The following is a 15,252-nucleotide window of genomic DNA, read 5'->3' on the forward strand; positions in this document are numbered from 1 at the left end:
TGTCGCATGGTTGGATTCTAAAGCCATCAAAAGAATCAATTTTGTGATTTACTGCTACAATTAATAATTGTCTCAGTAAATGCCCAAACCCTACAGAACTGGTGCCTTCAGAGAGCCACTATGATTACATATTTGGCGTCCCTGAACGGCTATGAAACACTACATGCCTAAAGAGCTTATTCAGCACCAGTGTTGCCATATTTAGATAGGAACCGGGTATTTCCCAGACAAAATATTATTATGCTATCCAAATCTATTATACATTTTAAATGTCTGTGTTTATTACAACTCAAAGGTTAATTGACACTCCCAAGGAAAAATGAGCTATCTAAATCCTCATAGAAAAAGCGATTAATGAATAGGTCTCATTCACAGGTTCTATTAATTAAAATTACTGGCAATGCTTTCTTTGTCCATGTAACAAAGCTTAAGAGAGTAGCTGTAGATGTCATTTAGGTGTAACAGGTGCATTTCCCATTATGTCCGTTTAATTATGCTTTATATTATCAGTGATAGCACATACTGTAAACAGTGAAAATATATGAGGGGGAGGATTTCGGTGGATTTCTTATTAGGCTAGACCTCCTACACAACAGAATACACATACAGACCATTCCTTATTGTTTATTAATAACAAATGTACATTGCTGAGATAATTAATTTAGAGGGTAAAACAAAAGCTTTTATGTTACTAGAACACTTCTTTAATGTCACAGAAAGGAGGTTTTAATATGAAACTGTGTCAAACAAATGGTGTTTTGATAACGCTTCTGTTTGTGGGCAAGTTTAACTCCCTCCTGTGATATATTAATAAACACAGCAACAGGTCTCTGACCCAACATGTTTGACCAAATTGAGTACATCTGATGTATCCAACGTACAGATTGCATTTAATTTTCTTGACCAGTGTAAGACGCTCTTATTTCAGCACACTCCATTTGATCTTTTCCTTTTTAAAAATATAGAGAGTTCAATAGTTTCACGGACACTGATTAGCACTAATCTCAGACTATATTGTGTTACTACTGCTTACTAAGGTAGAAAGTCCAAGATGAGGGCAAATCAGGGTTCTTGAAACCAATAAGGACTTAATCTGAATCAGTTTCCTTTTTTTGTTTCTTTCTATATATTATTAAATTTCTTAAAGGTTAGTTTTGCTTCATGTTGTCTAAAGATAACCAAAAATAAAAATACCATTCTATATTTTTTAGAAATCAAACTGTCAGATGTGTTGTTGTGATCAAAAGTTGCCACCAACTTTTTTAAAGCCATAACATTGTAAGAATACAAGCTTGGAATACAAGAATACAATACTTAGCCAATTTTATGTGATATCTTTTTAGAATTAAATACTCTCTATATAAATATACTTAATTAATTTGTTTACAACAAACAATTTTGTTTTTTATTTTAATTAAATTTTGTGGTGTGTTCATGATTTCCTAAAAGTACTACATCTAAAAAAAAGTACTACAAATTTAGTAAAATATCATTGTGAAAATACTAAATTAAGTTTCAGTTCTAATGTGAAAGCTTTTCAATTTTTATCTTTGTTTTTAAACTTTTTTCATAACACCTCATTCAAAGTTTAATAGATTTTAAAATATAATAAATGTTTGTGTGAGCGTAGTACAGTAATATTACTAAAAAGAAACTCTTGATCTTCTCTTTCTTGTAACTCTAAGGAATGTCATGTAAAGGACATTAAAATGTCCCAAATCATATTATATATTATAATTTAAATTTACTTTAGATGTTTATATTATAAATTGTTTTGAGCTGGAAATGACAAATTCTCAAAATAGGCATTTCCACAGTGCTGTCATTTTTTTAAATAAAACCATTTCAAAATGTGCCTGGTAAGCTGAATGCACTTTAGAAAGCATGTTTTTTGATAAAAGTGGAAAAAAAAAACATTTACTCAGAGCTAAACAGAAAAGAGCAATTATTGATAAGCCACATGATTTACTATTGTAAATAGTTCCTTTGACATCTGAATAAAATAATTTATGAAGGAAAATGGTTAAGTGCTGTCATTAGTAAACAAGCCCACTCAACACATGCATAAGCTATGTACAATAGAAGCAACCCATTTAGTTTTTTTTACCTTTTTATTTAATTAATGCCATCCTCCTCTTAGACACTTGTGATGGTAATGTTAAATCTCAACAGTCCATTGTAATGAACATTATTTCAATAAAGCTGTGGAATACCAAAATTAATAACAGGATGTTATGGAAAAGTAGATTTCAGATTTTAAGTTGGAGCCTCCTCAAACACACTGTCACTCACAGATATGCATAGACTTACACACACAGAATCACAGTAAAACACAATTTGGGGACCCATTCATCTCTCGCGGTGTCATAGGTATGTTCTATGGCAATGTCATTTTTTTATGTTTTAGTTGTTTATCCAAGCCTGCTCTGGGTTAGAAAATCATTCCCACTTCCACTTGCGCCTATATTTATTTAATCAGTGTTAGACAAGCTGCTATTAACACCTCTTATATCGGTTTTGGAGATCTTGGATACCACCGCCAAAAAAAGTGTTGCAGCTATTTATCAAACGTACAGTACCTTGAAAAAGTATTAACCCCCTTACACTGATTTGCTTTACATTGATTTACTAAAGATGTAAATGAATTTAATGGCCAGTCAGTATGATGACTTTTTTTGTAATTGTTTATAATTCCGAAAAATGGGACATCATTGGAAGGAGGAAAATACTTTTCAAGGCACTGTACGGTATGTATATGTAGCGGAGCTAGTCTGGGCACGGTGACGTCATCGCTCTCCCTGCGTGTACCAGGGACCTCAGCCGCCTGGGCTGGGGGAGGTCTCCTTTAGCTCATGCGGCTGGTTCCCTGTTCCGTTACGCCAGAGACCCGGGATCACGCCCCAGGTGTTGCAGGACGAACTGGCGGGGTGGAGCGGCAAGGGCACGAGCCTGTGTGGAACCACGACGGTCACATATAGTGCCTATAGAAAGTTTACTGACCCTTCCCAAGGTAACACATTAAATCTGAATTTATTTTATCTAGATACTGTATTTAAAATGCAGTATTAAAATTGTATGTATCTGGGATCCTGAATGACTCAACATGTAAAGACACAGGCCTGGGCTCTGTTGCTGTCTTGTTCTTCTCACAGTGATGGTTTTTAATAAAAATATTTTTTTTGTGTGTGATAAAGATAACAGGTTTTCCAACACTGCAGTGTATAAATTGCTTTTTTTCTCTAAATCCCACAACAGAAAAAACAATCTGAAAATAAAGTGCACCTAATTGTGAAAGGTTTTAAGTAAGGTTTTGAAAACTGACAACTGTTGAACACAAAAATGTGTTAAAATCACAAGCTTCTCTCAAATCACCTGTATTCTCACTTCTTTGTACTTAAATCCCAAATTTTAGTTAAAATATACCATTTATTACATTTGAGTTTCTGGAGTTACAGTACATCTGGTCATCTCCGTATCTTGATTGCCTGCCTAAATTAAAAGGGACCTGAAGTTGTATCTTACCCCCTGCATTAGTCAGAACAGATTTTCATTCTGACATCCTATTGTCAAGTTACAAAAAGGCATGGAAGTGAGCCAAAAAGAGTAAAAAAAAATATTTATTGTTTCATCTTTGAAAAGGTCTTTATGAGCTTTTTCTTTTTTCCTACTCAGTTTTTTGTTTTCACTCCATGGAGAAAGATTTGACATTGTTTAAAGAGTTTAACCATCTTTAACAGTAGCTCACCAGGTCTCCATTACAGCTTCAAGTGGGTTTGCACTAGATCACCTAACAAGTGATAAAGCCAAGGACAATGATGATGATGATGATGACGACGTTGCTGCTACAGAGCACTGACCCATCCTGCATCTCTGAATTCTTGATAAAAGCACCTTTCTGTATAAATGGAAATTGCAAGCTATATTTGGAAGAAGTGATGTCACAAGTGGTTAAGGTGTGTAGCATATAAAAAACAGGAGCTTAATCCAAGCTGTGAGACACTGAGAGAAACATCCCGTAATAACACCAGGACCCATTGGAACCTCCAGCTGGATCTGATCTTAATTAATTGCAATTCCTAGCTACTAAAAGTAAGTGAATTTCTTTCTATGTCCTCTTTCCTATTCTAAGGTTCTTTACCGTCTTCTCTTTCCTGGGGGAAAAGGCTTATTTTGCACATCTTCATTTGCAATAACTAGCACATTCTATCAAAACCTTCACAAGACGTGTTTAAACGATTGATCATTCTTCTGCAAACATCAAGCTATAAACAGGAAATAGGAGCTAATTGTTGCTGAACAAATTCAAAAAGAGATTAAAACCGAAATATCAAACTGCATTACTTGTTCGTTTATTTCTTGTGAACCATGTAAAGGGATTAACTCCCAAAATTGCTAGTAAGTAATGAAAAGTAACAATTTCTCATATATATCATTTGATGTTTTAATAACACAATATTATACCATTTATAATATTTTATAATAATTTTATTTTGGAATAGTAATCATACTTGTATCTTACTCCATGCCTTTAATACTGATGAAGAATCTACTTATTTAGACACAGAAAATGTATTGAATACTGAGAAGTGTCACGCTAACCCTTTTTTCTGATTTCGGTTATTTATAAGGCCGAGCACACAATGTGCAATCTGAAGCTGCCTGCCTTTGTATTGGTGCTATCTGTGGTCATACAATGGGTCAGCGCTGCACCCAGTAACAGGTCAGTACTGTAATATTAGCTTGCTGTTTGCTTGCACAGCCAGAGAAGAGGACATGCCAATACATCTGTAATACATTCTTTGTACAATCGAAGAAAAATGTCTGATATTTTAGTTTGCTGTGCTATGAAAAGCCGAGCACTTTTTTTTAACTCAAAGGAATTTGAAAAGGGGAAGGTCCTACATGCACATAATGGACTGCTTTCATTTATTCGGCGAAACGAAATGTAGATCTCGATGAGAGAGGGATGTGGCTTTTTATAGTACGGCATCCCCTAAGGTAACATCAGGTCATCCTTCACTGATAAGTGAGCTTTATTTCAAAAATGAAAAAAAGGCTGATTAATAACCGACAGTATCAAGTTCAATTCATTGAAGATGTTTCATTTGTCTGTCAAGTGACTTTCCACTTTGCAAGTGAGAGTTATATTCATGAGTGCCTGTTCAAAGTGCAAACTCATTAGTCAGCCACTTGCCGTATTCAGTGATACTGGTCGCGCTCTCTGAAAGCTGTTGTCTGTGGTGTCCCGAGCAGAGGAGCTGACTCCCTTGCTGTGACTGTGCTGCAGGTACTCTCCTGTGTACACTGAGCAGTCAGATGTGTGGCCAGAGAGAGAGGGATGGCTGTTGCCTGGCTTTTCAAAGAACTCCTTTCTCAGCTTCACTGGAGTATTGCCAGAAGGGGACCCTCCCAAACGCATCAGGTACCACGACTTCCATTGCTATTTAACAGCTTATAAATGCAATTCCTGCAAGCACAACTTTAGTCCTGTGTAGAATCACAGATATAAAGTTATAAAGTCACTTTAGTTTAAGTTCTTTATTGCATTTTTGCACTCATGCTCAGAAAATAATTATTAAAAGAGGCTGGAGAATATATTAGAGTACTGATTATTATCTGTGTGATGGTTTGAGCCTGCTCAGGTGAAAATATTTTTTTTTTTGCCTTGAACATTTTAAAATGCCACTGCAGTGCGGTTATTTAGCCATATGGGGCTATAAAAATGGGTTTTAAAGTTTTGAGTTCTTTCAAACCAGAGAGGCTGTTTTTTAAATTGACTCTGAACTGAGTTGCGTGGATTAGTGTACTGTAGTGGGTGGACATGGTGTCTGATTTGTAAAACACAGCCTTTGCTTTACATGGTTGTTGAGAGAAATACAGTACAGCAGTTTGTTACTTTCTTTTCAATGTGAAATAAAATACAAAATCTTCAAAGGGATATGGCATCTTTTATTTAAATGATGCTCAACGGAGTGTGTATGGTAATATGTGTTGACACTGACACTTTCCTAAAAATACATACTGATTCAGAAACATAATCTGAAGAGCCCTGATGCTGTATTTTGAAGTCTTATATTACTAAAAGCAACTGTCTTTTACATGTATTCTACTTAAATACTCAAGAAGTATGATATATGTCTACATGGATATGTATGAATTAAACTGAAAAAATAAAAATAATTCAGTACAATTTACTAATTGTATCATCTTATTAATCTTCAATTTACTAATTTATATTAATTTACTATCAGCATCAGGTACTGTACCATGTACAGTATTATGCATTTTATATATAATATATTTCATATATTATTCTATAGATATATTGACAGTGAAAGCCGTCTTGTAATCATACAAAAAGGATAATAAAAACACAAAGAAAAAACTACCCAGCAGAAACAGATTTCAGACATCTGTTGTAATGTCAGTGTTTTATGGAATGTTTCATATAACAGTAAATATAATGCATATGCTAAAAATTTAATTAAAAAGGACAAAATGGGGGCTTCCTAGATTAAGATCAAGGTCTTCAAGGACAGAAAGTGAATGACAAGTCTCAAGTTATCCTAACCTCTAAATCTATCTTCAGGGAGAAACAGTAGATGCCGGACCAGGAATAGAAGGCTCTTCTGTAGCTAAGAGTGGTGACTTCATGGAATAAGTGCTGTGCCTCTCAGTGGAGTCACTATTATTGAGACACTTCTGGAAAGTGCCTGATGAGGCAGTCATCTCAATTCTAAACTGAACACCCCATCAAGACAGCTGAACCACTTATTAATTGTAACTGGTCTTTTTTAATTTTACTACAAAAGGACCACAGCTGAACTTATTAGAGTTTCTGACATTCTTTGTTACTCTCCAGTTTCTAATTGTTCTCATTTCTAATTGTCTGCTTTTGTTTATGTAGCCATCGGATGGAAAAGAGGAAGTGCAATACTGCCACCTGCGTGACTCAGCGCCTGGCGGACTTCCTTATCCGGTCCAGCAATACTGTCGGCACGGTGTATTCTCCTACCAATGTGGGCTCCAACACGTACGGCAAGAGGGACAGTCAGGAGCCCCCGAAATACTTACAGCTTTAGAGGAAAACGCCCCCGTAACGGGGAAAGAAACCGAAATTGTACTCTGCTGTAAAAAAACAGGACAGATGAAAAAAATAAATAATAGTCGTTTTCTAACTGTAAACGTCCAGTACCTTTTTTCGTGTGATCTGCATGGTAATGAGACATGAGTGTATTCCATTGCACCTCATTTATAAACTTGACTTTGGTGAGTATTGCTTTCTCATGCCTTTCAAGATGCACTATAAAAAGCATCCACAAACACTTACACAAATACAGTATATAAATGCCCGTCTTACTCCATTTTTATGAAATAATAAATGTTTAAACCTAAGGATTGTGTGAAATCATTTACCAATTTCAGTACTGTTTGATACAATTGTTAAAGATGACACATGACACATTGAAATAGGGGAGATCTGGGTAGTGATTGTCCTAATAAATATTTTTAGCACAGTTTCAGAAAATTACTAAGCTGATTTAATTTCTAAAAAAAACTGACCTACTAGTAGTACTATAAAATGTGTACTTTATGTGCAAACCTTCTTATTAATATTTTATGGTGATTGTGCAAGACTCTCATCTTCTTTAGAAAGGCTGTGCCTTTGCTCCCTGTTATGGACACATTTTGCATGACTAGGTCTGGAAAGCTCAAGGAATGTGCTCAAGATATCAAACATAAGTCTAGATTAGTCCAATATATGTTTTCTATATATCAAACAGGTACTGATAATGAATATTAATGAGCTCTGGTGATCTCAGAATGGCAGAAAAGCAAAACCATTGGAATAGACTTCCAAGTATAATTTTTGCATCTATAAAGTTAAAAATGAACAGCCCCAGAGAAGGGATCTGCCCTTATTGAAGATCATCTTCAAAGCATACATTAGCTCATTTGACCAGTGAAACTGAAATATGTATATATTTATTTTAAAAGTAACACATATAATAGAGAAAGCAGTAAATCTGAATCAGAGGAATGAAGTTCGTTATTCCATAGTATTGTAACATTCAGAGAGTGCCACATTGGATGAGCTGAAAAATTAAATTAACCTTTTCCACTTACAGTATATAAAGAAGGGAGGAAGTTATCTTAGGTCCTTATCTACCATATAGAGTGTTAGCAAATATTCTAATCACTCCTACTTTCTCTGAAATCCTCCTGGTGACATGCTTAAGGGCAACAAACTCCAGTTAGCCTGCAATCCTGCTGTCCAGCTTTTCCTTCCCTGCTCTGCCAACATGCACAAGGGAATCATTGAGTGTCTTCCATTCATTGGAGTGTAATGTGAAGCTAGCTTCTACCTGGTTACTGATGTGGCTCTTCATTCTGGGCCAAAGCCAATTAGCAGCAGCAGTCTCTCTGTGCCCTTTGACAATGGAGAGAATCTGGTGGCAGCTTCATGCAGGAGGCCATCCATTATGCACCCCTTCTGAACATTAATGCAAAACAACAGCTGTCATTAGCTGAAATTATCTCCAGCAATATTGTGAATCATCCACAAAGAGTTATCTTTGACCCTGTCTGTGCACATTTAGCTTACCAATCTACTGTCTTTAACACGAAGGCAAAAAATCACATTCCACCTCCAAAATATAGGTATGATATAATCTTTCTAATAGATACCCCTCATCTTTCTCTGTCAATTTAAGAAGGAACACTTCAAAGATGCCTTTGTCACTGCCTTCTGGTTTTGTTTTATGGCAAATGCATATTTTATTAATATTATGCTCCACTGAGTGTGCATGGTAATAGTGTATGTTTGTATTGACACTGACACTTTCCTAAAAATACATACTGATTCAGAAACATAATCTGAAGATGTGCTGTACCAGCCTTAATTACCTACATCCTTTATTTACATTTTGATAATCAGTTTTGTTTAAATCAGGAACACTTTTACGTTCAGAATAAGGTTCAGATCCATCATAATATTAGTTAAAAATAAATATATAGATATGTATATTGTTACATACTGTATATAATATTGTATGTTATATATAATATATGTGACCGTCACAGTTCCGCACGGGCTTGTGCTCGTGCCCTCGCCACTCCACCCCGCTGGTTCGTCCCGCAACACTTGGGCGCAAACCCGGGTCTCTGGTGTAATGCATCAGGGAACCAGCCACATGAGCTAAAGGAGACCTCCCTCAGCCCAGGCGGAGGGTGATTACGTCACTGTGCCCAAACTAGCTCCGCTACTGTATGTAGTAGCCTACGCATCTCCATGATCACCAGGACACACCTGCCCTTATCTCAGTCCTGGAGCTCTAGCCAGGAAGTGTGTATTTCAGCTGTTCAGGGAGAAAACAGGGATCTGGGACACAGATAGTACCACTGGACACAAGAGAGGGCTTGGAGACCAGAGAAGGACTCCAGAGGCAGAGGATCATCCATTGTCTTTCCCCCGCTACCCTGAGATTCGTGCAGAGAAATATGGAGGGGAGATAGACCACATTGTCTGGCACTGGCAGGACCTCTTTTTTCCGTCTGGGGGAAAATGGAACCCCAGGGCAGTAGATGGAGCTCATTCGTGAGAGGAGGGTGATGCTGTTTGGACTATTTTTTTCCACTCTGTGGCTTTGTGTTCCTGGGGACTATGAAGTTACTGTTTGCTATATTCCTCTTGGGGATACTATTTCTGTATTCTTTGATACTATTTTTGTGTTCTTTGATACTATTTTTGTGTTCGTTGTATGGTTAGATAGTAAAGGATTGTAACTAAAAAGGGCAACTGCTGTATATAGTACAGGGAGAACTATCATGGCCTGCAGAAACCTAACAGCCCTAAAATTGCAAGGTGGAGTAGATGTCTTCAAGTATCTTGCATAGTGTGGGTACTGTATAGTGACACCCACAAATCTGCAACTTGTCAGTCTTTTACAAAAGAAGCGTGGTGGCTCTGTGGCTAAGGATCTGCACCTAAGGCTGGAAGGTTGCTGGTTTGTATCCTGTGGCTGGCAGAGGAATCCTACTCTGTTGGGCCCCAGAGCAAGGCTTTTAACCCCAGCTGCTCCAGGGGCGCTGTATAAATGGCTGACCCTGCACTCTGACCCCCAGCTTCTCTCCCTGTCTGTGTGTCTCATAGAGAGCAGGTTGGGGTATGAGAAAAGACAAATTCCTAATTCAAGAAATTGTATATGGCCAATAAAGTGATCTTATCTTCGTGACAATTATTTGTTTATTTAACTCCAAACCTGGGTAATACAACTGTATTGTCACTAGAGTGAAGACATAGAAAAACAGGCTTCCTCCAGAAAATCACAATGGTGCCTCACCACCATTGTGATTTTTATGTTTTCACCACCATTTTTATGTTTTCAGAAAAAACAAAGTGCCATTCCTTTGGGACATACATTTCAACAACTGATTTGAAACTTGCTCAGTTTCATCACACCCAGATACAGTATGTGCAATAAACTGCTAATTCAGAAGTTTGGCCAAAATCGATAAGGATGAAATGAGTCAATGACTATAAAGGGGATACATTAACGTGCATGGTTGAGGAAATGTCAGAGCTGTTTGAATATCACTTACAAGGTAAGAGCCAGGGGAGCTAGAAAAGATGTGTGCAGAGTTGTGTGCAGCTAGGGAGCATTTATAATGTACGCAGGGGAGCAGAATTGTGACCTCCTCTTGAACCTCTGTTCAACAACACCAGTAAACTCCACAAAACTCCTGTTGTTAGTTATCATTTTAATTTCCTGTTTATTTGCTGCTCACTTGCACTTTTACACTATTAGAGTAAGGACCTGCTTGGGAGCTTTCAAAACTGTTTGCAGTTTCTAGCTCTCATTATTAATTAAAAAAAAGTACGAAGACTAGTGCTGACAAATTTTACTTACATTTCTCCATTTCTGTGTTGAAAGATTATTAAAAGACCGTCTATCTTATGTCAATATTTTTTCTTTCAAGTGAAAATAATACGTTTTTGAGTTTGAAGAAAGGGATTTAGACTTCACATTCTGAATCTATATTTTCCTTATGAACAGGCTGGGAAAGCTACTTACAATATAGTTAATTAAAAGCAATTTGGTCAAAATGAACACCTGGGCTTTGAAATCCTCATATTGTGACTCCTCATGGCACATACATTGCAGAATATAAAGATAGAACAGATAAAATATTTGTAATGTCCTCACAATTGGCTCAGCCAGAGACAACCTTTTCCCTTCCCCATCTGTGATTTGATCCCAGTCGCTCGCAGGATCCGCCTGAGAACTCCTCCACACCAAAATACCTCCGCCAGTTCTCCGGGACTGGAGCACGTACACGACAGCAGTAAAGTGGGCAGCTCCACTCTGTGCTTGGCTTAATTTCATTCAATCACGGTCACTGGCAGGCCCTCAACCACACAGTCTCGAACCAGGAGGGGGGATTTGACTGGGTCCTCTGCCGCAGCACTTTCACACTGTCTAGATTTGAGAGATTGCTGAACCCTGGTACATTGATCTTCCAGTACAGTGCTCTAGGACCTGAGATGCGTAAAAAAAGCCCGAAGGTGGGCTTTATAGCCTTAAAAAGAAAAGACAATGAGTGGACCTGATACAAGTATTCAAAATCTTTTAAGGTACTGTCAATGCCAGCACAGTGGATTTGATCAGACATTGTGAAACACAAAAGAAAAACCATGAGTAGAAACCTCTGGGGAGTACATTAAAAACTGAGAACAGGAGGCATTTCTTCACCTAAAGTAAAGCCTGAGAAGAGCATGTAATGAACTACCCAGGCATGTTGTTGAAGCTGATACCTGGCTTCTTTCAAGTATCAGCTGTATGAGATCCTGGGAACAATAACTTACCAAGTACCAACTGAGCTAGATGAGCTGATTTGTTCCCTCATTTGTAATGCTTCTTATGTTCTTATATTTCAAATGTATTTAAATTGCTGTCTTCAATTTTAGCACCGCTCACTGCTGTCAGAAATGTTGATATCTGCCCTAACAGGGCATGTGTCATTTTCTTGCCTGAGGCCAGTTGAGCAACACTGTTGAAAATAGAGACGATACTGAACAGCCGAAATGACGCCCTGTAGGAGAGCACTTTCAGCGCAAGCCATAAAACGAGAATAAATAGAATGCAGCTCTGAAAATAAAAAATAAACACAGCCTGAGTGGTTGAATTATGGGTGTACCAATTTACGCAGACGGCCCTGTGCTAGATAAGGTTGCTTGGGCACAGCAGCATGAGCATCTCACCTAATGGGCAGCCAACAGGGTGCCAAATTGAAATTCACACAAGGTCATCAGGAAGTGTCAAGCTGGTCCATCATGCAAATTTCATACAACATTTTTTGGTAGAATGATATCAGTGCTGTGCTGAAACCTAAATCAAGAATGAAACACAAACTAAAGCACAAAGAGACCTAGAGTGAGTCACTCCCGACGCACTTTAACTTTTTAGGTAAAGTAATCCCATTATTTCTAATGCTTATCTAGTAGATGATTTACAATGAAAATAAGGACAAATAAAGTCACAGCAGTTGTTCGGCACTTTGTTTCTGTAGTTTCATTTGCAAATGTAGAAATCAAAATGTTCAAAGTTCAACAACATTTAGACCCCTTAGAACCTTTCAGATCATCTTTTGTTTCTGATTCATGTTTGGCTTTAGGATCTATGACCTTAAAATACTTAATTGGAGACTTTCCAAAGATCTCTGTTTTTCAAAACATTATCTTTTATCAACATAACTGTGACCCAGAAGTGCACAAAACACAAAAAAAATGTAAATGAGTGCACAAAAAAATGACACTTACTGTCACATTTTACTGCCCTGGTGGTTTCTAAGGTTTTAGAAAATGTTTCATGAAGAACTCAACACATGCACTCCACTCAGTGATGCCCTCTCACATTACCACACCTTGTCCGTTATGAGAACCTATTGCCATTTTGAATACATTTTTCTTTGTTCTTCTTTGTGTACTCATTTTTTGAGTTGTGTAGGTTTTTTTTTATGGAGTCTTTTTTGTGTGTTCTCATTTTTGTTTGTGTTGTATCATTTTTGTATGTTCACTCTTGGTTGTTTTTGTGTTTTGCACTTCTGGGTCCCCGTAGCTTTACCTGTGATTCAACAAGATAACATATTTGATCTGTTTTGCACTTAATTGTTTTGCAAGAAATGTCCTTAGCCCAGTCTTCACCTTATCTCTGAAAAGTATTGCACACTTATTTCATTAGCATTGCTTTGAAAAGGTTACAGTAGAAATCACATATGACTCATTGAAAAACTATTAACTTGTGATACAATAGTATAATTAATCTGGCAGTGGAAATAATTGCTTTGTTATCTGTGACATAGTTATGTGTCAGATCATTTCTCTTTAATCTAAAGTTATGACACAACTTTATAAGCACTATTCCAGTTAGTTTTTTTCAATATTAGAAAGAGGTTAAAAGAAGATTCTTGTATTTTTCTATGAAGCCGTGCAAAGCATTTTCTAGCTTTTCAAAAACTGAGCCCTTTATATGGATGGCTGAAAGTTGTATTTCTAAGCTCTTCCACCAGAAAGCCAAAAACAGGTAGTTTGTATTTTAGAGCATAAAAATTATAACTTTAAAAAAGATGACAAAATAGACACTCATCCCATCTTGCTTTTTCCTTTTTTAAAATATTTGTATATTTTCACTTTCTACAGAATATGTTAAATTCTTGTATTACAGATTAATGTCACAGCAACAATTAACACCTTAAAAAGATATGAGAAGAAAATGTAAACATTAAGTTCACCAAGGACCTCAATGGAACTAAACACTGAGCAATAACTAACAGAAAGAAAAAATCTCAGATACAAACCAAGCTTCAGATACCATTGTCTTTAGCCTTTATCCATCTGCTACTGAATTAAGGCTTCAAAGACAAACTTCTGTCTTTGGCTATTTCAACCAATTTACTGTATATTTGTTTATATTCTATCTCTGTTTATTATTTTTTCCTCAAAAACGACCATGCATTCATCAGTAATTTGCAACATCCTGAGACGCAGTTCAGGTCTCTGAAAATAGCCTAATGTTGCATTGCATCTATGCAGCCATTATTATCATGAGATACACAATGACCTCGAAATCACTGTATGTCTTTATAGGCAAAAATAAGTACAAATCACATCTGTACGTTTTGAGCGAAGTCTTGGTCATGAGAGATATCTACAGATCCAATTATTGAACAGAGGAGCAGTTCTAGAACATACTTTAGACAGGCTTTTTTTTTACACAGAACAGAAGACCCCACCGATGTGTTGTATATGATTAATAGCATTACCATTACCTTTGTAAGTTAATGGTTTGCAATGACTGAAGGTAATGTTATTCAATAACACTTGTTTTATTAATCACATTTTTCCTGAAATAATTTCATCACACACACTATGATTTGCAAAGACATAATGAAATACGGTAAGCAGTGGTTCACTGGATAAAGCTTGTTTTCCTGCTTTCATCCATCCATCCATTTTCTAACCATCTCTTCATCTCTTCCAATTCAGGGTCACAGGGGAGCTGAAGCCTGTCCTGGCAAGCAATGGGTGAAAGGCAGGGTACACCTTAGACGATACACCAGCCCATCACAGGGGACACACATAGACACACACTCACACCTCTGAGGTGATTTTCCCAAAAGCCATTTAACCTACCAGTATGATTTGGACTATGGGAAGAAACCAGCACCCAGAGGAAACCCACGTGAACATGGGGAGAACATACAAACTCCACACAGACAGCACCCCAGGTCCAGAATTGAACACAGTGTCCCAGCACTGTGACGCAGCAATGCTAACCACTGTGCCCTTGTTGTTTGTAATTTTTAAACAACATTTTTGTCACTTTGCCTTCCGTTTTCACACACACGCTTATTTCAATGTACTGCTGTGTTGTTTAATTAAAAAAATAACACGGTCTCCATCTATCAATTTAACAAAAATGACTTGGAAAGGTGAGGAACAAAAATATTGTTTTCTACCATTGTGTCAAATTGAAAATGACATGACAGCGGTAATGTCGTTTTGTAATCGTGGCATGGTGGACAGCACTGGGCCAAAGATGAAAAATGAGGCGTCCTGTTTTCTGAGCTTTATGATATTATCAATATTGTTTCATAATTTATTATTTCTACTTACAGTAGATGCTTCCGTTTTCTATTTATTTTCTGTGACTGAGGCTCGCGTTGTTGGGAGATCGTATGAATGGTGTGCTC

At 37.0% G+C, this 15,252-nt stretch overlaps 1 protein-coding gene across 1 annotated transcript; it reads left to right on the plus strand.

Moving 5' to 3' along the window:
- The first annotated feature begins 4,006 nt into the window (after positions 1-4,006).
- iapp (islet amyloid polypeptide) lies at positions 4,007-7,134 on the plus strand. The gene is made up of 4 exons (XM_088924146.1): positions 4,007-4,089; positions 4,629-4,720; positions 5,288-5,422; positions 6,908-7,134. Exons 2-4 carry the CDS (start codon positions 4,641-4,643, stop codon positions 7,080-7,082), a joined length of 390 nt encoding a protein of 129 aa, XP_088780272.1. The 5' UTR covers positions 4,007-4,089; positions 4,629-4,640; the 3' UTR covers positions 7,083-7,134.
- Positions 7,135-15,252: the final 8,118 nt, after the last annotated feature.

The sequence above is a fragment of the Atractosteus spatula genome, chromosome 8 (genome assembly GCF_055471065.1).
Source record: "Atractosteus spatula isolate fAtrSpa1 chromosome 8, fAtrSpa1.hap1, whole genome shotgun sequence".
Taxonomy (NCBI): Eukaryota; Metazoa; Chordata; class Actinopteri; order Semionotiformes; family Lepisosteidae; genus Atractosteus; species Atractosteus spatula.